The 22,472-nt window shown below is 40.2% G+C and overlaps 1 protein-coding gene across 1 annotated transcript in view; it reads left to right on the plus strand.

The window, feature by feature from the left end:
• WDFY3 (WD repeat and FYVE domain containing 3) overlaps nt 1-22,472 on the plus strand; it is a 185,528-nt gene that overhangs the window by 47,161 nt on the left and 115,895 nt on the right. The window contains exons 4-7 of the mRNA XM_009280240.2: nt 4,905-5,115; nt 11,911-12,034; nt 20,931-21,040; nt 22,097-22,258. Coding sequence (XP_009278515.1) covers nt 4,936-5,115; nt 11,911-12,034; nt 20,931-21,040; nt 22,097-22,258 — 576 coding nt within the window. The 5' untranslated portion in view covers nt 4,905-4,935. The remainder of the gene's footprint in view (nt 1-4,904; nt 5,116-11,910; nt 12,035-20,930; nt 21,041-22,096; nt 22,259-22,472) is intronic.

Raw genomic sequence — 22,472 nt, forward strand, 5'->3', positions numbered from 1 at the left:
AAATAACAACCTTTTGGAACTAGATGCACAGCTTGGACCTATAATAGCTATTGTGAAAATAAGTGTCTCATGCAGCTTCTGTCTTTCTACTTTTTTTTCTTCACAAATGTTTTGATAGCTCTAGTAGTATTACCCGTATATTATCATACCCTAACTTGTGTTAATGACTATGTGTGCAAGTTACGTTTTTCTTCCAGCATCTGTCTTTTGAGCTTTTTAAGTTGTTGGTATTTTATGTAACATAATTTATGATCATTTGTCCAACAGCTTCCACTAACAGTAGAAAACACTTTAAAATATTATTTTAAAGGGTAGAAGTTACCTCTTGCACTAACTCCAGTGAAACTTCTCGAGAATATCATGGGTTCATCTTGCAGGATTCCCATATAAATTTAACAGAAAAGTGAAGAACTTGGTGAATGGGTTTATATCAGAGCTGCTGAAACGGGTTAGCCTCGCTTATGCTCATGGGAAAATGTGTAGCCATCTGACAGCCAGTTGAAGAAAATGGAAGGTGTTGTTTAAGTAAGGATGCTCATGCTATGCCTTTACTGCTTGCTTTATTTCTCTTTGCATGGAGACTTTTCTACTTCTACCACTAGGAGAAAACAGCAAAGTGTTTTACAAGAGTGACCTTTTTATTGTTGCGTCTTTGTGCATGTTTAAAATCTACTCGTCAAGTGTCTTATTTTAGTTTTGGTCCATACAGAGCATGATGATACGCAACTGCCATTAAGTCACCTTTTTTAGCTCAAGCAGCAGAAGATGGGTGCAGTGGGTCGAACTGCTTCAACCCTCCTGATAAACCATGTGTCTGTCACTGTAAGGCTGCATCATAGAGCTTCTGCTTGCTTAGTTTGCTCTTTCAGAATAACTTCTGACTTCTTACTTAGCTTAAAAAAGCCAAAGGCTCAACAGCTGGACCATCCAGCTCAAAGGTTCCCTCTGAGGAGTGTACCGCCTTGGACCTGCTGGGGGAAGTAACTCATCAGGGCAGTGTGGTAAAGAACATGTGGCAGCACCAGGCTGCATGTGCAGGGGATGCGAGGCAGGGAAGAGCCTCCTCTCCTGAGAACCAGCTTCTGTCCTTACCTCTTCCACAAAACTCCTCATGAGGTTTTTGGAGTTGCTCTCTAATTGCATCCTTTGTGTACTAGGAGTCTAGCTTCGAGATCACAAGCTGACAGGGAGAAGGACATCAGCTGGTCTCTAAGGGATACAACACAAGCAGGCAGAAAGATTCAAGCATTACAAGATGCCACATAGGATTAGCTATTCTCCAAAGTTTCTTAAACGAGATATCCAGATTATTAGATACCACCAATTTTAGTCTAAGGGGGGAGGGTGTCTGTTTGTTGTGTGTATATTGAGGCTGTTAACATGCTCGTGCTGTGGGGCAGATTTATGAAAACAATTTGATTTAATATGTGTGAGGCATTCTGATCTGGCAGTGATGAGCAGGACAGAAGAACCCATGAGGAAATGCATCGCTGTGTGTGCAGACCAGGCTTTTGGTCCGGGTTGGAGTAACCAAGGTGTAGCGTCACGGTCGGAGGGATGAAGTCACAAAATACTGAGCAGCTGCTCATGAAGCAAGGGCTGTGTCCAGCCTGTCTGCTGAGAGAGGCAGGAGGCCCTTTGGGGGACTATAGGAAGTGAGTGTGCAATTTAAGACTGCACTATAATGCATGTGCAGAGCCAGGCCAAATTCAAGCTCTTCAAGCAATTACAAGATAGGTGTTCCCGAACTTGTGAGTTTGCTTCTCTTAAGGTTCTTTTCCTGTAGGCTTTTGCTGTGCAGGGTGCTTGATTGTCACGTGCTATAAGCAAACAGTCATGAACAGGTGACTTGGCTGTTACTGAAAATACTGGAATTCTTTAATTTTTGGCATTAAGGAGACTGCCAGGAGACTGTCAGTTAATGCTGACTTCAAGTCATGTGTGGTGGTTACAGCTGGCTGTAACTGTAAGACTGTGCAGATGCTTTCACTTAGTAGAATAGGAAGGTCCTTTCTTCTAGATATTTTTTGTTTGTAGTAAAAGGTTTAGGTGTACTGCTTTCTCTTTTGCCAGCCTAAGCCTAAACAAAGAAAACCTGTCAAAGTATTTATACAGGACATAGTAGCAACATACCACTGTCCTTTCACTCAGTGAACATGTGTAATGTTCTGGTGTAGTATTTCTAATGTGTCATTCCTCTGAAGATTTTTAATTGGTTTGTTTGGTTTTTTTTAATTTTAGATGCGCTTAAACATCTCAATGTTTTCATAGGATAAGTAAGTTCTGGTAGTGAGATTCACAATGAGGAAGTTTTTGCCTGCTGTAAACCATGAATAATCCTTCTCGCGTATCTAAGATTTGGGCCTAATGCTGGAGCTCCCAGAGCCCACAGCTATCCTTGTATTTCCTTGTATTTCCATAGATAATTTGTGCTGTGGTAATCAGAAAAAATATCACTGTATTTGGACTGGCAAAAATAAATCACAGAAATTCTTTCAGATTTCATGTACAATATATTTTAGATGATGTTGCATGGAGCCCATGCTAGCCTTTTTTCTAATAGGACAGAAACACAGTAGGACTCAACTCCGGAATAATTCCACAAGTAGTATCTACTCTGCTTGAAATTAATATATTGTGTACATTCATGTTGATCTGCAGTGGAATTGAAGGTAGAGTCTACATGATTCTGAAGACTGAGAATGAGCAGAAAATACTGCCAGAAAAATCTGATCCAGAGGGCAGATAACCTCGTCGAAGAAAAGCAGCGTATATTGCAAAGATTTCTGTGTGTAAATGTCAGTGTTACTACCCCTATCTTCACTTTGTACAGTGCAACATGGACTCAGTATCTGTGAAAAACATCAAGGAAGTGAATACTTTATAGTAAAGGATATTCACAAAGCAGTGTCTTCTAGGAAGATTTTCTTGAGTGTCGCAGGGGCGTCTTTGGGACAGAAATCTGAATTGTTGTGGTGTTGTGGTTTTTGGGTTTTTGTCTGGGTGTTTGGTTTTTTTTTTGGGGGGAGGGGGTGGAGTTGGAGTTCCAACTGAGTTAAGTACACAAATGGAATATATCAATTTTGTAGTGTCTTTTGGTTACTTCTGGGAAAAAAACCCAAAATGAAATTCATTTGGATGTTATTTACACTGTTACGTCCATTCTCTCCTCTCTGCCCCATCTCTTACATTGAGGTTGAATACATGATTGTACTGGGGAATAGGCGGGAGGGACCATGACTGTGTTGAGAAAGTGAGAACTACTTTAATTGTTCTCTGCATTTGTCATCCCTCTGGGTTAAAACTGCCCCAGTGGAGGTAAATGGATCGCATCTTGGAGAAGCTTGTCCCAGTAGGCTCCCATTACACTGGGAAAATAGTGCGTAACATTTATTTGGACTTCTGTGACTATAAGAAAATTGTCAGATCTAGAACTACAACTGTGTGGCTGAACCAGTACAAATTCCTGTTCTAGGTGTGCGCTTAGGCTGAATAAAGCAATAGGATTTAAAAGAAAAATTGGCTGCCCTAGCAAAAGTCTACAGCAGCGGTGGGTTCAATGACAACATGCATTTTGGGTGTTGGATTTAGAGTTCTCAGCATTTTGTGAATCATAAAAAGAAATTTAAAATATTATCTTTAAAAGATTTTATGAAGAAGAAAATACAGACTTTTTTCCTGCTGCTTAGGCAGTGAAGTTTTGGCTCTTTGAGCTCAGATGCGGTATTCTGTTAGTTTACATGTTATTACAGCGAGAGGAGAGTTCCCAAACTGAAGAGTTTGGGAAAAGGTGTGGGTTTCCAGAGGAAACACCTCCAGAAACTCTGCTGTTTCATTTTTAACTGCGTGAATCATGCTGATCTGAAGTCTGTTACCTGGGTTATTTCTTAGGGATAATACACTAAAAGATGACATCCAGTTCCATCTCATTTTTCTTCAAATGTGAAAAGCCAATGCAAATTTTCGGCATGGGCTGATGGTTGCTGGCTTGTACTTTAGCTTATCTTTTTTGATGACCTGTTGTTTCATAAATTGATTTTTTGCATTGTACCAAAACGTTTGTTAGCGTCTGTTCCTAATTTTTCTTGCATGTTAGTACAATGCTGTTTTATGAACACATTCCGGAAAGGTATTTTGTTCTTGGGTTAGAGAGAGAATATTTTTCTTTTGTTAATGCTTCTTACTAGTGGTTAATTATTTTCAGTTTTAAAAGTGTAGTCCTTGTTGTAGCTGGTGTTACTTTCCTGGCTTTAGCACCCAACTACTGTCTTTCCTCACAACTTAATCTCTGGGTTTGAGTTCTTCAGTAATGGGTATTTTCTCTCCATTACTCTAATCACAGCATCTTTGGAATCATCACTTCTCCTTTTAATAATTGACCCTTCATGGTAACCTCTCTTTTTGATAATTTAAATAATTAAGTTCTTTAAGTTTCTTTCTGTGAGGCATTTTCTACCCTTGAATAACTTTTATGGCTGGGGGGGGGGGGGTGGTTTCCAACCACCTTTAAGCAATGAGAGGTAGACATTACAATTCTGTGGAGTATTTTATTGTTGGTCTCCTTAACTTCGTGTATGAGTAGATAACACTGCTGTAAATGATGTGGAATGTGCACCAAAGAATCATAAAAATCATCTAATAAAAAGTACCAAAGCATTTTGCGGTGTTTGAAGCCTGGTCAGTTGTGCTTTGTGCTGAAGAGTATCGGATGTTTTCCTGTTTCAAGTTGTTGGCTTTAAATCCTCCAGGCACGTACTAATCAATGCCTAGCATATAAAATTAGCTAATGCTCGTAACTGCAGTATGGTACTTACTGTGAGAGAAGGTGCTATATATTTAAAGGCTTTGATGGAATAATGCCTCAATCTGGTGTACTTAGTAAGTTCGTTTTCCTTTCTGAACAGGGTACAAGGGAGCTTCCAGAAGTCAGTCAAGATGAATATGGTGAAGAGGATCATGGGCCGGCCGCGGCAGGAGGAGTGTAGCCCCCAGGATAACGCACTGGGCTTGATGCATCTGCGTCGCCTCTTCACAGAGCTCTGTCATCCTCCACGGCACATGACCCAGAAAGAACAAGAAGAAAAACTTTACATGATGTTGCCGGTGTTTAACAGGGTAAGCTAGAGAATCTGCAAGAGGTGTTTTCTTTATTTGAATTGACTGCTCATTTTTCTATGCCCAAGACCTTTGGTTCTAGCACCACAGAAGCTTTTCTTCCGTTGGCATCCTTTCAATTTTCCCCTTCTCCTTGCATAGTGTTGTGTTAGTGGATAAACATGCCGTTGCAGATTTCCTTCTATTATTGCTTTTTCTGAAGTGCAATCCACAGTTACTTGTAGACTGTCACAGAGCTTTTCCGCAGAGCTTGCTGTTATTACAGAGTCTGATTTCCAGCCTAAACTTACTTGTAGCAAGTTTATACCCACTTGTTTGTGTGACAGCACTGTCCTTGAGTCTAAATAACTCTTCTCCCTTCTTTGCATTTATTGTACTGATGCATATTTAGAGATAACAATCGTAATATCTCCTGTCAGACTTGGTTTTGCTAGGCTACATGAGCTGAACAATTTTAATCTCCTCTTGTGATAAATTCTCTATATTCTCATCACCCTTGTAGCCCTTTTCCTATGTATTGGACAAGGGGGATTTTGAACAAGCAATCTGTAGAGAAGATGTAATAGCCACTTGTACAGTGCCATTCATATTTCACTACTCCCTTGTGCTCAAGCACTGAGATTTTGTTTGGAGGCAGGACTGTGACGACTATCACTGGAATTAATAGGAGCTAAATCCTCCTGACGTCTTATGTCACTCCGATACTCTGCCACTTCATTATGAATAACAACTTTGATGGTAGTTTTAGGGTCTTGAAAGAGCAGTAGGTACAGATCTAGCTTTTCTTTTTTTTCCTGCTGTGACCTGAACCCTTACTCCTGAAGCTCTTCTTGGGTGGTGGATTTGTGCTTGTATACACTACTGTGGAGAACTGGTATCATCCAAAAATTAAAATGCAAAAACTTGATAGGAAAATCAACTCAGCTTCTTCTTTTTTAGATTGATGTTTTGTTGAAAGTATGGCTTATTGATGGTGTTAGACATTGAACTGCTTACATGCTGTGTAGAAAAATTAATCCTAGTCAAGGCATAGTATTAATAGGACTTCCAGCCTACGAGGTAGCATGCTTTAGTGGATAGATCCCCTAAATATCATTCTGTTGCCCTAGGTCTTATTCCTAGTTCTACTGGTAACTTGTGTGAGTTTGGGAGAGGTAAGCTCAGTTCATCTGCTGCTTCTTTACTTTATCTGCTTGGATTGTACGCCCTTTAGTTATGGACTTTCTTAATTTGTTTTTACAAATTAGCACAATGGAATCTTAATCTTGGCTTGAGCCTGTGAAGGTTATTTTGATGCAGTTATGCTTAGAAATCTCCCTCTGGTGGTTACAGGTGTCTGATGCTTCTGAAAAGGGGAAGGTACCCACTATAGCTGCTTCAGCACTTAGTTGTATTCTGCAGGTGGAGAAGAAATTTTTTCCTGGCCCTTGTGGGTAGTTACTTGCAGTAGCATTGTATCTATGGAAATCGCAATTGGTGATATAACTGGGTTTAAGAAAAACTAGTGCAGCAATGCATATCCTATTTCCGTACAGCAGTCTTTCCTTAGACTTTGATTAGACTTCAGGATGAAAAAGAACAGTTAAGTTTTAATTTCTCTGTTGTTTCTCCCTTCTCTGTTTTCCCCCTTTCCTTCTTACTACGTTTTTTTTCTCCTTTACACTGCTTGCTGGCTTTGTCCTAATTTTTGGTCTCTCCACTTGACCCTGTTGAAGCCTAGTTGTAGTTGCCTCAGGTCTTTACACCATTTGTTCTCTCTCACTGTCCTTCATTCAGCTTGTGTGTTGAGGTATTCTGAAAAACAAATCAGTAGCCCCAAGTTTTCTTCTTACTCTGTCAAAATCAGCTCTTGCCTAACTAGTCTCAGGTACCATTTAGATTTCTTGAAAAGATGAATGATTTCTGCTATTTCCATCTGTATGAATACATCTTGGCTACTCTTTTCTCCTAGATCACAGTTTTTCCCTTGTGTCCTGGTTTTGGCTGAGGTAGAGTTAATTTTCTTCCTAGTAGCTGGTATAGTGCTGTGTTTTGGATTTAGCATGAGAATAATGTGGTAACACACTGATATTTTAGTTGTTGCTAAGCAGTGTTTACGCTAAGTCAAGGACTTTTCAGTTTCCGATACTCTGCCAGCGAGGAGGTGCACAAGAATCTGGGAGGGAGTATAGCCAGGACAGCTGACCCAAATTGGCCAAAGGGATATTCCATACCATATGACGTCATGCTCAGTATATAAGCTGAGGGGAGTTGGCTGGGGGGCAGTGATCGCTGCTCAGGGACTGACTGGGCATTGGTTGGCAGGCAGTGAGCGGTTGCATCACCTTCCCCCTTCCTGGTTTTGTTCCTCTCTCTCTCTCTCTCTCTGTTACAATTTGTTGTTGTTGCTGTTATTTTTTTATTATTTCAAGCATTAAACTGTTCTTATCTCAACCCATGAGTTTTCTTACTTTTGCTCTTCTGATTCTCTCCCCCATCCCACTCAGGAGGGTGAGGGTGAGCGAGTGGCTGTGTGGTGCTTAGTTGCCAGCTGGGGTTAAACCACGACACCTTGTTTATTATAGGTTTTTCCTTCCCCAGGTTTCCCATGTCTCTCTTCTATTCTTTACAGAACCCATCTGATTTTGTGGATGGGCTCTTTTCCCTTCTCTAAATCCTAGAGACTCTTTTGTTCACTTCTTTACTGAGGTGGACATGATGCTGAAGACACGCATTCTTCTGTGCTTGCCGAATGTTTTGATTTTGGATCCTGCCTGTGCTTTTGTCTCTTCCTCTTCCCTCTTGTTTCCTTGTTCAAACATCACTATCCTCAAACTCTGGCTATTTTTAATCTGTGACCTTCTTGGCGTTGTCCTTTTTGCCACAAATACAAGCTGTTGCTAGATGTCACTTCAGTTTCCAACCTCTGTAAAATCTGAATCGTAGTCTGGCACATTGAGGGAAGCGTGTATTGTTTGTGCTCTTTCATTTCCTTTCTTGCAGTCCTTGATAACTGTTATCAGTCGTCAACAAACTGTTACCGTAGCACAAACAGAACTGATTTCTCTTGGTCAGTCAGGTCTTACCTGTCCCTATTACAGGGGGATCTTTTTCCTTGCATTTCATATAAATGCGTTCTTGTCTTCCTGCATTCAAGAAGCTGAGCAGTTGTGTTGTCATCTATTTATTTCTACTTCCACAGTTTACCTTTTTAGGTTCCTGGTTAATGCCACCTTCTTCTTTTGAGGCTTACATAATAGAGTCTGCTGTGGCTTCCTTGGCTTATCTAGTTTTGTGTCTTCTGAGGCGTCAACTGTCTGTGGTACAGCTTGTTTTGGAACAATGCTATTAGCTTAGTAACTCTGCGAGTCAGAGTAAGACAAACTCTGAAATTGATTGGAATAAAAAATAGAACAGGAGAAATATTTCATTTTCTGAAGAGTTTTATGTGGGATTTTCCATTTTAGTTCACTCTGAATACTGAGATGACTTTCCTCTGAGACCTACTTTTGCTGACAGGAAACACTAAAACATTACTAGAAGTTCCTTTTTAAAAATTTTCTTTTTTCTCAAACATAGTCCTTAGCTGCAAATGTTTTACGCTATCAGTTAATAACTTGATTCAAATTCAGACTCTGAGTCCCTCAGTTACTTTGCATAGTTATCTGTATTCTGTTGAACAGGTTTAAGTGAGATTGAGTATTTTTTGTGTTACTGCCTTAAGCAAAGTCCATGATGGTGTACCATAGAAGCATTATCTGTTACAAGATTGGGATGTCTGTGTTAGGAGGAGAAAACCCCAAATAAATTGTGGAGCTCAGATCAAGACTTCCGTACCACACCTTGATGTGTACTTCAGAATGTCTCCTGTACAGAGCACTGAGCTGTTGGAAGTGGGAGCTGCGTGTGTTTGGCTGGAAGCAGGGAGTGTGTGTGTGTATGTGAAATCCAGGAAATAGTTCTGGAAGAAGCGTGATTTTTACTGAGTGCAGAGATCTAGAGTGAGGAAGATAAGTCTGCTTCCCGTAGGTATCCAAGTGGCCAGCAACAGGCAGCCAGTTCAATAACCAGTGTATCCAGGAGCTCTTTCAAGATGTTCTTGCTTAACCGTGTATGAGTTTTGGGTTTTTCTTGTTTTGGGGTTTTTTCCTCTCTTTTTACCTCTTCAGAGGTATCTGAAGTTCTGTGTGAAATGCAGTTCCATCTTCTTCCTGATATTTTGAGGATTATTAATCAGTAAATCCAGAGGAGCTAAAGCATTCTTAACTTTGGTTTATAGATACAGCATGTCTTGAACATGCTGTAGTTTAAACCATCTTGCTAGTTCTGGTAACGAATGGGTTTACAGACCATTTCTGTTTCCTCATTGTTCAGGGAGGCTTATGAAATGATGAATCACATAGTAATGAAAAGCTAAATCAGTGCATAATTAACAAAAGATTGGCCCTCTGGAAGAGTACTCAAAAGGCTCCTTTCAGAGTTCAATACGTTCATAGAAGCATTGCTCTACGAGTGTGCTAGTAATGCTTTTGCAGTATATGAAAAAAGTGGATGGAATGATGAAGAGGCTGGTTTTGAATAAGTGGTACATTGTTTACATTTTCTTGAAAGAGCCTTGCTTTTCCTTATTAAAAAGATTATTTACTGGTAAAATGTTTCATATCCTATTCCTGGTTTTTACTACCATCTTTAGTCAAAGAGTATATCAATATCCAGTGCAGGTGCTTGTTCTACATAGTGCAAACTTGGTTATGGGACAACTAATTAAAAAACGGTTCACCTCAGTCAACCTTTTACTGTAACTTTGCGCTCTCTGCATTTCCTGGGATCTGCTGACAACTCTAGGCAAGCTCAGGACAGGTAACAGGGCTATTAGTTTTTCCTCTTTCCTTGGTCTGAGTGAAAGAGCTTTAAACAGTTAATGATGGCAAGATGCTCTACTAGTGTGCATTCTAGTCTAGATATTCTTGCTTAGGTTATAACACACAAGCTTTGAGGCCCTCTTTCCTTCTTACAGCCTTGTGGAAATTAGAGGCTCTCGGATGACCTGGGAGCTGATGCAGACAACTGCAAAAGGAAGTCTTGTGAAAGGTTTAAGGAAATTTGGATTGTCTATACTGGGAATGTTGCATACTCTGTAATCCAAATGAGGGGTGTTTTTCTTGGTCTGCCGAAACAGTTGTCTGCCTGTAATGTCTGGGCTCCTGTTTGCTTTCTTTATTGATAATGGTGGTAGAAATTTCCTTTATGAAAAATGCTTAAGTTTTTGGTGAAAAATACTTCTATTGTGAGGAAATTGAGTGTTCAATTTCAATGTTGTATTTCTGGCTCTGTTTCATCCTGACTTTGCAATGCGAGTAGGCAGGAAAAATATTTTTGGCTGTTCTGTAATGTGCCAAAGCAACTGATACTAAGCGGAGTAAGAAGTCAAACTTAGACAAAGGTTATGCTGTCTTCTGCCTTTTAAGTTTTCTTCAGTAACTTTGGGGTTCCAAGGTAAGTTGGTACCGCAATTATCTTGTGTCCCTGTTGGCTGTAATATGGCAGATTTCGCTGGATGTCCCTAGACTGAAGAGTGACCTCAGTCAAGTATGTCAGCAGCTCAGCTGCAATAGTGTAACTGGGTCACCCAGGGAAAGGAGACGAGGGTGAAGCAGCTGTTGAGTCCAAATCAATTGTACTGCTGTAGATAGCATCCTCTTTCTGAGAGGCAAATATAACTTGTTGAACTAAAGTTTTATTAGAAACATACTGTAATCTATTATGCTTCCTGGCTCATCGGTGACACTCCTGCAGGTTACGTAAATAGCCAAGATGGAGAAAAATGTAAATGAGTAGAGTATTGAGACTGTTCAGGTGTTTAGCAGGCTATTCTGTTTTTTCAGCACTGACACTGTGATGTTACCAGAATTCGGATTGCATGCTTTGTTTGATAATGAATATCGTGGATTTACTGTGACTGTTTTAGACCAAGGATTATGTCAGAAGTATGGATGGAGACTCCTTTTTGTGTGCAGTCTTGAATGAAAAGTGAATTACTTCAACAACTAGCTAATCCATTTTGAGATAATGTTGTGTTCCCTAGCTTAGTGCAATACCACAGAGTTAACGCATTTCTCCCTGTGAAATGTGATTCAATAAATGATTTAATAACCAAATTAATGCTTAATCATAAAGAATAAGTTACTAGAATTAAGTGACAATTTATTAAAAAAATTCCCTAGTAACTACTGCTGTTACGTTCAGGAGGATCTCAAGAGAGGAGAGTAAGGCCTTGGGATGCCAGCAGCATGGGAGGCTTCCTGGTATCGTCAGTTTATCGAGGGAAGACTTAACAGGGCAGTTCTACTTCCTAGTCCCTTCTAGAAGATTTTACACACATTGTTCTGTACATGCAGTTCACCCCTGTGGGATGTTTAGGTCCAGCAGATAGTTAAAGGAGTTGCTCTTAAAAACAGGACTCCTGTTGGAGAATTTGCTCTAGTATCTAGTCTTTAGCCCATTAAGTGCAATCTCAGTTTTTTGGGGCTCTCTGGGGTTTTCATCTCACAAGAAAACTTGTGATTCCCTTTTTCCCCTTCATTCATCAGATCTTACCTCTCTGAATGATGTCTTGATTCCAACTATGAATATATCTTACAGCATGCACTGTGAAAACCAGTACAGTGATGAATACTGCAGCAGGAAAACAAAAACTTGTAATCTCCATAGTAATACTCCTTCTTCGCAAAGGAAGTTTGCGAAGTTGGAAGTAGTTTGTAGTGATCCTTGTAAACCGAATGACTTTTTGATGCATCCATTTTTCTCTTGTTTTAGGTGTTTGGAAATGCTCCTCCGAGTACAATGACAGAAAAATTTTCTGACCTCCTGCAGTTTACTACTCAAGTGTCACGATTGATGGTGACTGAAATTCGACGGAGAGCATCAAATAAGTCCACAGGTATTGCGTGGGGCACAAGTCTGAGCTTTGTGAGATGTGTATCATGAATTTCAGATCAGTCAGAATACTGTGAGCTGCCACCCACAGCAACTGTGCAGGCTCAGAAATTGAAGTCTTCGCAGTGAAAATGCGTTGTCTTCCATTTCTTTGGGCTGAGAGAGAGAGGAGGAGGAGGCTGGAGTTTTCCTTCCTGGGTTACGGAGAAAGCTGAGTTCCACAAACTTGATAACACATCAAAGAGAGGAGTGAGCTAAGTTGCATCACCTGCTAGTAGCAGGAGACCAAGAACATGCATGTGGACAGCTGCTGTATCTTGCCTGAGGGTGCCTGTTGGTGGTGTGTTTTGTCCCTTGGATATGTTAACATTCTAAAAACACGCATTTTTAAATTAGCTGTTGGCCTGGAAGCTAGTAAGATGTGAAAGTACAGCGAGTCCCACATTAGGACCAATACTGCTAGCCCTACAAAAATGTTAGTGGACCCCTCTTTTGCTCTGTTTATTAAATGTCAGGGTGAGATTTGGTTCTGTTGAAACCTGAATGTGTCAGAACCTGACTATGTATTGGGAGTTGCATAACTGAGGACAGTGCGCCAAGAAGGCATGTTTCATTAGCTTTCCTCTTTGCTTTCCTCTTCTGAAGAGGAGTGCTTCCGAGAAGTATCAAGTTTTTAACTACTAGATAATTTTAAGATCTGTGCTGGCTTCTCAGTTTGGATTTGGTGGTAAATAAGAAAATAGCAGGCTGGAAAAGGCTGTGCAAATTATTACGCGTGAAGTCAGGAGTCACAAACTGTGCCAATTACAATTTCTTTCCATTTTAGGTAGAGTGACTAACAGTGAAACATTCCAGATGGCTAAACAGATATCATAGACAAAACCTGTTCTCTATGGGTAAACAGGCGCAAAATGTCTTTTCTTTGGGTATTTAGGGGAAATGAATGTCCAACAGCCGTGCTGGCAGAATGGTGATGGTTGACCTTTTTTCTGGGGAGCATCTGTTATGCCTGCTAGTTAGTTGGATTCTGCTAAGAATGGCCATTTTTGTGTGTTTATTACTTAAGCCATACCTTTCCTTCTTGCTCCAAGATAATCCAGTTGTCATCCTTGAAACCTCACAAGTCAGAGGTAGATTTTGTTGGTTTTGGTTTTGGGTTTTTTTCTTGTTTTCTACCCCACTTGGAAACTTAACCACAGTGACTTAAAAGACAGTTTGGTACTCTTCTAAGCTTTAATGTAATGAGTACCAATGTTTTTATTAAAACGGAAAGCAGTCATTTTTCCTCTGTTATCAAGATTGCTGTTACTTCAGTCAGTAAACCCTTTTCAGACCTTGTGTAAGAAGGTCTGAGAGATCCGTGTTCTGCAATTGCATTGTGACTCTTGGCAGGACCAGGGAGTTGCAGTTTGCTCTCCAGAAATGACCAATTAACAAGCTGTTAAAACTCATGGTTTGCAGAATTCTGTATTAAACTGTTTAGAGCTAGATACACATTTCTGAATTGATACTGAAAAAAATAATAGAAATTCTTGGCTTTTTAGAATGCGCTTTATGTTAAACACATAGTATTGTGTCTATGGATTGTGAAGGCTCTTGCTTTTTTTTTTTTAAACTTCCATTCTTTTTGTGTACCAAACAAAAAGATACAGCATATCTTAATAGCTATTAACAGGTAATTATACCTCCTAGCATGTTTTTAAAAGTGAAAAACTTCAGTAACAACTATATGCAGGAAATATCCAAGTGCAAATTCCTGATGGTGTGAAGTGCTCCTAAGTCAACAAAATTGCTGAGCTTGTTTTAGAGACAAGCTTTCCATACAAATGTTATCAAAAGTCAACTTTAGATAGTTAATGAAAGGGAAGAAATTCTACAAGAACTTGCTTTCTATCTATAAAGAGATAAATGCATTGGCAGTATTTTACAGTTGGGAATGTGGTATGATTAAATCTTACCTGTTGATGTGTTGTTTTTTTTGTTTGTTTGTTTTGGTTGGTTGGTTGGGGTTTTTTTCCTCTCCTCCATCTCATAATGGAGGTTTTTTGTTTGTTTGTTTTGGTTGGTTGGGTTTTTTTTCCTCTCCTCCATCTCATAATGGAGCACAGGGCAATTTTTTTCATCAGGCCTTTGAATATTTATGCTAACAGCTATGTGAGTAATGCCTGCCATCGTGGAGGCATATCTCAGTTATTCTTGGCAGACTGTAGTAGTTTTCTTAGAACAGCGTTTCATGATTCAGTAGTAACTGTGCCAGCACCCTATCTTAAGTAGTCTCTGAACATTGCCATTGTAGTTACATGTTCAGCTACAGTTTCAATTGTCTTGTCTCTCTCGTATGGATGTAATCTTGGAGTAAGAAAAATGAAGCAGTTAAAATTGAGTTAAATTATCATGTATGTTTAAGTCTTTGCTGTACAACAGTGATAATTTGCAGGTGACAGCAGTAACCGTATTTATGTGGATATGGTAGATACCCCTTGCCCTGAGGTATCTAGTCTGTTTTAGAAGATGGTGGGGTCATGGTTGAGATTATAGCTCTATATACTTGCGATTTTTAGCTGCCAAATTTTCCACAAATAAATCCAATTTCTTGTCTGAATTGATCAAAATGTTGTGGTAGTACTATGCTAAAATATATGTGCAAACATTTATTTCTAGCGTAGTCTCAGTTCCAAAATGAACCTTTCTTTTGGGAGCAAGTGCATCTGGCTCAGGGCTGAAAAAGATAGACTTAAAGGGACAGCGACAGCTGGAATCTTGGTAGAATAAATGTGGCTACTAATGGCTACTTTGGCTACTGATGCTGGAGGGGAAGCAACTCTTTTATTTCATGTATTTTTCAAAAGACATACCCTGGATGCAGTTGGTTCCTCTGTGATTTTGCAAATATTTCAACAGTGTGTCCTAGAGTGTTTGGCACATCATCATAATTTAGACCCAATGCAAAGATAATCATACGGCAGGGAACGTTAGTTCAGGTGATCCCTCTGGTACAGACCGCAGGACTTGTGTGCCATTTCAAGATGTCTGGCTGGGCTGATGCATGGTGGAATGTGGTCCCCTGAAGTCCTCTGTGTGGAGGTGGCTGATGTGCAGGTAGGCGGGAGAGCTTGTCTCTCTGTGCCACAGGTGCTGTGAGCTGAATAGCCTGGGACCTTTTTGGTTTATCATTTCAGTGAGTACCTGTACCTTGTACATGAGAAGTCCCAACTACTAAATAGTTTCACATTGCAAACTTAAAGGTAAGTGCATAAAGCTGTCCTCCTGGATCAAATCGTGAACCAGCGTAACCAAGTGGTGGGTTCCTGGCTGCGGTCACTAACAAACAGAAAGCAAGAAACGGAGTACACCTTTCTCTTTTACTCCTAACAGCTTCCTGTATTTCAGCAGTTGAGGGTGTGCAAACCTGTGATTTGGTACCTTGTAACGGTTATTCCATGTTTACTAAAATTAGTTTCTAACTCAGTCCTATGTTGTCTGCATCTCAAGCACACCAAATGACATACTGACAGCTCTCATTATTTAATGCATTAGGATATATAAACACTTGATGTCACAGGGAGGTTCAGAATGATTCCCTTAGCTATGGGCAATCCTGCAACCCGGAAGGTCCTTCCCCAGTCAGAATATAAGTGGTTGTGGGGACAATCCGTGAAACCTGTGCAGAAGGGTAGAAAATTGAAGAATGACAAAGCAAAACAGTTCATCACAGGGCTGGAACATTTTAACCTCCTTTCAAAGTCAATTTCAAAAGTTTGGGTGTGTGGTTTTGGGTTTGTGTTTTGTTGGTTTGTTTTTTTTTTTCTTAATGACTTCATGTGTGCTAGTCTGTGTACATCACTGTTTTATGCACCTTTTAAATTCAATTTAGTTGTGTCTTGCTTTGTTGATTTCAGTCAACATTTCAATCCATATTTGCAACATTCTCTGTATGTATTTGTAGCAGTATTTATTATTTAATGCTAAGTTCATTTTTACCATATCTCTAGACTGTTCAGCTAATCCCTCCTACCTCCAGAAACAACATTTTCAGTTGCTGTTTATACCCTCTGAATGTTGTGGTGGTTTGGTTTTTGGGGTTTTTGTTTGTTTGTGGTTTTTTTGGGGGGTGTCCTCCCCCTTTCTTTCTCTTCCTCGTAATTTCACTGATTTACTCAAACTGTGAAAATGCTTTTAACCTCTTTAGGCATTTCTCTAACAGATCTGCTGAAAGACTATAATTATCTCATCTTCAGACCAATTTGGGAGATGAAATTGATAAACATTCATCATCATAATGTTTAACTATTGCAGAAAACCATATCAGTGGTTTGTATTTGGCCTCTGACAATGCCTACCTTTATTCTTTTTAAAGTTCCATTGATGTGCAAACTCTGCTTTTATTGTTCATTTTTATTGCAGTTTACCTCTATCACGTCAGCGGAACTAATTTTATGTTTGTCTTAAATACACAAGAGTTAGTGTTATTTGTTCAAGTGCATCCTCACATTTTGGGTAAGTTACCGATGGTAGTTACAGGAAGCTTCTTATCTTCTACTAGTAAGTAGCATTTCGGGTTCCTCCCATAAGTCTGAAGTTTTCCTGATAGTGTTACTTGTGGTGTCTGCTTCTCTTTAAAGAGTCAAGGATCTGTCTCACTAAAATAAGTGGATGTAGGGGCTGCTTTCAGACTTTTTTTGTGTTAGTTAACTTTGTTGAGAAGAGAGTATGTTGGAAATGATCTCACATGCTGTGACTACACATCTTGGTTTTTTTCATATTTTTTATACATATATATATATGTTTTTCCTGTCCTGTGGGTGACTTTGCTTTACAAGGTAATTCTGTTTTGAATTTATTGAAATTGCTCTGAAAGGGAAGCAGTGTCCTATCAGCTACTCATCGGGAGTCAGTTCTGATCAACGACTGGTATGCCCTGTTACTTTTGGTTAACCTTCAATTTATTTTTTGATGCTCTTTATCAGATCTTGTGCAAGGCAAGCGTAGTGCCATATAGTGCCTTTCCAAGAGATCTTAAAAAGCCTGTTCTTTTATTGGCTGGGTTAGTAAGGCTAAATGCTGACACAGTTGAGTTGTTTATGTTTGGATGAGCAGCCCTCCATTTCTGCACACTGCAGAGGCATCAGCCACTTCATATCTGCAGCTTGTGACAACTAACAGCACTGCACTGTTCCTGATGATCGAAGGGAGACTTTTTGTCATCCCATTTTTGTTTGGGTTGATACTTCTTTCTTACCATCTAGGCAGTTGGAATGATTTGTATTCTTTAACTCTAGGTATCTGACTGTGTTTCCAGGCATTCCCCGCGAGAGGCAGTAGAGACTTCTTGAAGGATCAATTAGAGAAGGGGTTCCTGACTTCAACTTGCTCCCTACCACCCCCCTGACACACTCACCCATACCTCCCACTCCCCCCCCGCCCCCTTTGGCATATGCACTGATTTTTTTTCGCTAATATTCCACTCTAGAATAAGAATAAGCTATACAAAAGTCTGATGATACTATTATATGCTGTTTATGGTACTAGAACATCTAACTATAAAAGCTTCGTGTACTGAATTTGTCCTTAGTGCTATCGCTATAGGCAATTACAACATTGCTTGTAATGCAGTGCTGCTTTTTGCTAGAAATCTGAATGGATCTAATCCCATCGCTTTCCATCTGTTGCTTTTCTGAAGTCCAGGACCCAAAGAACTTGTGTCATCTTTTATGTATGAAACAAATTCTGGTCTTTTATTCCCCCAAGCCTCTATCCCATATATACTGAATCCATGCTGAAAAATCTGACTATTGTGTATTAACCATGTGACCACATAATCATGGTCATACTTAACGCGTACGTGCTTGCACAGTTGTCAAGATATCTATGCATGTATGCTTACATATTATTTTATAGGTTTTTCTCTTTGCTCTTCTGCCGTTTTTACTAGCCAGCATATCACAATCCTAGATTTAGTGGTTTGTTCTGCAGAAGTTGAAAGGCTAAGGATGTCTGGGTGGGGCACATAGAGGATTTATTAAAAGATGATGTGAGCACTTCAAAACCAGGGAAAAGGTACAAGAAATAAGTTAAGACTAGTGCTGATGATAGAAAATAATCTTAAATGATAGTGCTATCAAATTTGCTCAGAGCAGATGACAAGAGAACTTCTTCCTGTACTTAATCCTGTCTGTGTTTTAGGTAGTGCTTAATTAAGACTGACAGTTTTGAAACTGCTATTTATAGTGTTCAACTGCTATGCCATTTAGGATGCCAGCAGCATGACAACTTTTTCAGGAGCATATACTTAACCCCTGAGTCTCACTTTCAAAGATGACTAGAAGAGCCCCTGTTCCACAGGTGGCTTTTGGAGGCTATGCCCAAAGGAGGCTGTACACACCCTGTTTGATACCAGTCATACCTGCTTACAGTCAGAGACTGTCTGTGGTCAGGTAGAAAGAGAACAGGCCTGCTAAATCGCACCTAACATTGGGCTGGTGGGGCACTGTCATTGTAGAAGCAGCGTGTGCTTTACACACGCTTGACACTCAGAATTTAGGAAGGTGGCTTTTGCCAGGAATCCTGGCATTTTGTGTATGCCTTTAGTGTAGGAACTATGGCTGTGGCATGGCTGTTGTGCTTTCTAAGTTGATCTGCTCATACACTCAACCATCTGGCCAATGTTTTGCACCGATGGTTTGCGATGAAGTGCCCACCAGGTACTTCAGGTCAGCATGCTGGGAAGTTGCTGCATGTCCGCATTTGTGTGAGTTTTAAAAATTACGTTACCTTTCACCTTGGTATTTCAAGCTTTGTTTTATCTCAGTCAGTCTCATGCAGGGATTTGATAGGTAACCCTCCTTACTTCAGCACCAGAATTGGAAAAGCCGGTGGTTTGTACAAAAACCTGGATTTTTACCTTAAATCTGTCTCTCTATCTTTTTTCTGGGATTATGACTATAAAAGGGTTTCTGAGCTTTAGGGAAAAATACATCCTTTTTGCACTGGAAGGGAATGAAACTGACACCAGCATGGGTGACATGAAATCCCCAAGTGAGACATCAAATAGACCTTTTTCCATGTGAGGGAAGATTGTAAAATAAGAGAGGTCTCTTGTCCAACCTCCTGCTAACAGCCAAACTAACTGTGAGATGGGATGAGGTTGCACAGGGCTTGATCCTGTCATGTCTTGAAAACTTCCGAGGCTGGAGACAGCACAGCCTCTCTGAGCCCCGTTTCAGTGCATCTCTGTCCTCGGGGTGGGGGGAAATTTCTCCTTATATGCAGCCTGAACCTCTCTTGATATAAGCCTGTTGTGTCTTGCCCTCCAGCCATGCAGTGCTGTGAAGAGCCCCGTTCTGACTTCTCGATAGCTCCCCCACTGTGGGCACTGAGGCTGCTGTTCAGTGCCCCTGAGGTTGTCCCCTCTCCCTGGTTCCTCAGCCTGTTCTCACAGGGTTGGTGCTCCAGCCCCAAAAGATCTCGGTGGCTCTAGGCTGAACTCCTGTTGATCATTGTCTTCCCTGTATTGGGTTGGGACTGAACCTGGACACAGCATTCCACACATGATATAACGAGCGTTGTGCGGAGGGGGATAATCACTCCTCTTCATCTACCAGTTGTCTTCCTGTTGGTAAAAGTGTTTTCTTTACACCTTGATTTTTGTTACGTTGATTCACCAGTACGTGTAGTGGCTGATGGCTTTGGCTCTGTATGGTAGTAGTCTCTCTTGAGAAAAGTTAATATTAGGAATGTAAAGTGAACAACTGTAGACATCTTCTAGAATCATCTACTTCGTACGTTTACTAGTCCAGCTCAGCTTACAGTCTGGTGCTCCAGAAAATTATCCTTTCAGAGTAGTCAATGCTAGAAGTTTGATAAGTACTTTGCCATATAAAATACGTTTACTTTAGAACAAACTTCTTCACAGGTATGTGCTGGGGAATCTTAACAGCAGATGAAGCAAACAAACTGAGATTAAAATTGGATTTTTCTTCAGTTGCTGGTTTATTCCTCCGTTAGTAATTCCTTTGTAATTCCATTTTTAAACAATATTCTACACCTTCCTTTTCTGTCCTAGTTGACACTAAAAGCACTGAAGATGATTGATACGCAGTTATTAATGAAAAATGGTTTTAGATTTCCCTTAAGGGTAATGGACAGTCATCATGACTGGCATTATAGATTTCTTAACTTAAGCGTGTATTCAGACAGCAGTGAAATAGGATTGCATTTTCTGTTGATTTATTTATTGAGGCTGATAACTTGTTTACTAGGCTGAATATTTATCTTTAGCTCTGACTGATACGGAATAGCATCTGATTCCAGAAGTGTTCCCAGGATCATGAGAATTAGCCATAAGTTGTTAGCGTTTTCATTTTCCAAAAGATGTAGGATGGGGATGTGGTAATTGCTGATCTTAGTCTTAATTTTACTTTTTGTTCCTGTATTTTATTCCTTTTGTCTTTCTGCACCTCTCCTTTCCCTCCAGTCTTTTCCCATTATCCTCAGTACTGTTGTTTTAGTGCAGTGCTTTTTTTCAGAACTTAAATATCAGCTTTTCCCACTGAGACCACTAAGTGATGGTGACTTCATGTCTCTGGAAAAGAGTATGTTGTATTTGATAAAGCCAAAATACTCAAACAGAAGTTGCTGCATGTTACTGAAATCTGTCTGCTGGTTTAAAGGATGATGACCTAAAAACGTACTTTTTGCAGCCTTGCTAGTGTCAAAGCCAAGTGCGTGTGGAAGACTGGAATATGTGTCTGGAGAGTGTAGGCCTAAGCCTAGTCCTTTTTTCAAGAAGTGCTGCAGAGGTGAATTCATGCTCAGCACTCGAGACTGTTGAGAGGACGTGTTCCCTTCTGCAGACTATCAGATTGAATTCTTATTAAGTTTTTTTAACTGCTCCCCTACAGAGGCTGCAAGTCGTGCCATAGTCCAGTTTCTGGAGGTCAATCAAAGTGAAGAAGCAAGTAGAGGTTGGATGCTGCTCACCACAATCAATTTACTAGCTTCATCAGGACAGGTTAGTCTTAAACAACAAGGCTGAAAATAAATTGTGGGGCGGGAGAGACAAAAGCAATAAAATAATGAGCTGCATGAATGCACACTAAAAGATGTTGTAACTATATTCTGCTTTCTGTGTTAAGATCCTTTTTCTGTTATACTGCCACAGAACTTCTGCTTTAATTCCTTGTGGTTTCAGTTGCCTAAAAAAAAAAAAATCATTGTTTTGGAACTTTAATTTAGAATGTTCTTTTGAATTATGCATGCAACTTTTATTGTTCCCCAAAGGCTTTTCTTGCATGCTGCTGCTTAGTGCCCCATGAGATGCATGTCACATACAGCACCTAAATCACTCGGGCTTTGAACTTGGGCTCCCCATTCAAGGAGGGCAGCAGCAGTTGCGAAAAGTGAAGCCAGCAGCAGTGATGAGCGGGTGATACTGTGAATCTTTACTGCTTCTGCTTTTGGTGCTGCCCTCCATCAGAGATCCAGTCTCTGGCAATGTACTGGACAGCTGTGTGGTTTGTTCTTTCCGCTCTAATCTTTATAATTCAGCACATCATCTTATCTGTGTTTAGTATGTCACTAACCTCCACCCCAATTTGTCTTTTCTTCCCACTGATGCTTTCATGTTTTCTACTACCTTGCTCTTTATGCCTGCTTATACCTTCTTGCCAAGCAAGTGCGTAAACTGAATAGTCTTCCTCCCACTCCCATTTCTACTGCTACAAAGAATAGATAGCTAATGAGGGCTTGGCTGAAGGGTCTTGTAATTAACTTGTAAGCTTCTGTTGGCAGAGACTGTCAGTTTTTGTTTCTGTCCTGTGTGGTGACTGCTCTGAACTGTGGCTGTTAGATGCTATTGTCATGTAAATAAATTATGATCCTATTTTTAAGGTTACTGTTTAGGTGGGCATTCAAGAATAGATGGTAAATCTGTACTGCCATGTGGACACCTCACCAAAGGTGTGAGAAAGAAAAACCAGCATTTGAGTCAACTGCATTACAGGAGTGTGACTTTTTGAATATAGTAATATGCTTAACTGTTTTTTTGCTCTGTTTTCTTTTTCCCCAGAAAACTGTGGACTGCATGACTACAATGTCAGTGCCTTCCACACTTGTTAAATGTCTATATCTGTTTTTTGACCTTCCACATGTGCCTGAGGTAGTTGGAGGAGCACAGAATGAACTACCTCTCGCAGAGCGCCGAGCGCTACTACAGAAAGTCTTTGTACAGGTAAGAAAGGTAAAATAGGTCATGGAATTTGCAAGAGGAATGGAAATGCTTCATGTGAGAGAAGTCCAGAAACTTTTCACTTGAACCAGGTTTTGCTCTTCCTTGATTCTTCACAAACTGGTGGCTCAGAGTAAGATGGATTTTCCTACAAGCACATAGAATCATAGAATAGTTTGGGTTGGAAGGGACCTTTAAAGGTCATCTAGTCCAACCC

Source organism: Aptenodytes forsteri, unplaced genomic scaffold (assembly GCF_000699145.1).
Source record: "Aptenodytes forsteri isolate BGI_AS27 unplaced genomic scaffold, ASM69914v1 Scaffold227, whole genome shotgun sequence".
Classification (NCBI taxonomy): domain Eukaryota; kingdom Metazoa; phylum Chordata; class Aves; order Sphenisciformes; family Spheniscidae; genus Aptenodytes; species Aptenodytes forsteri.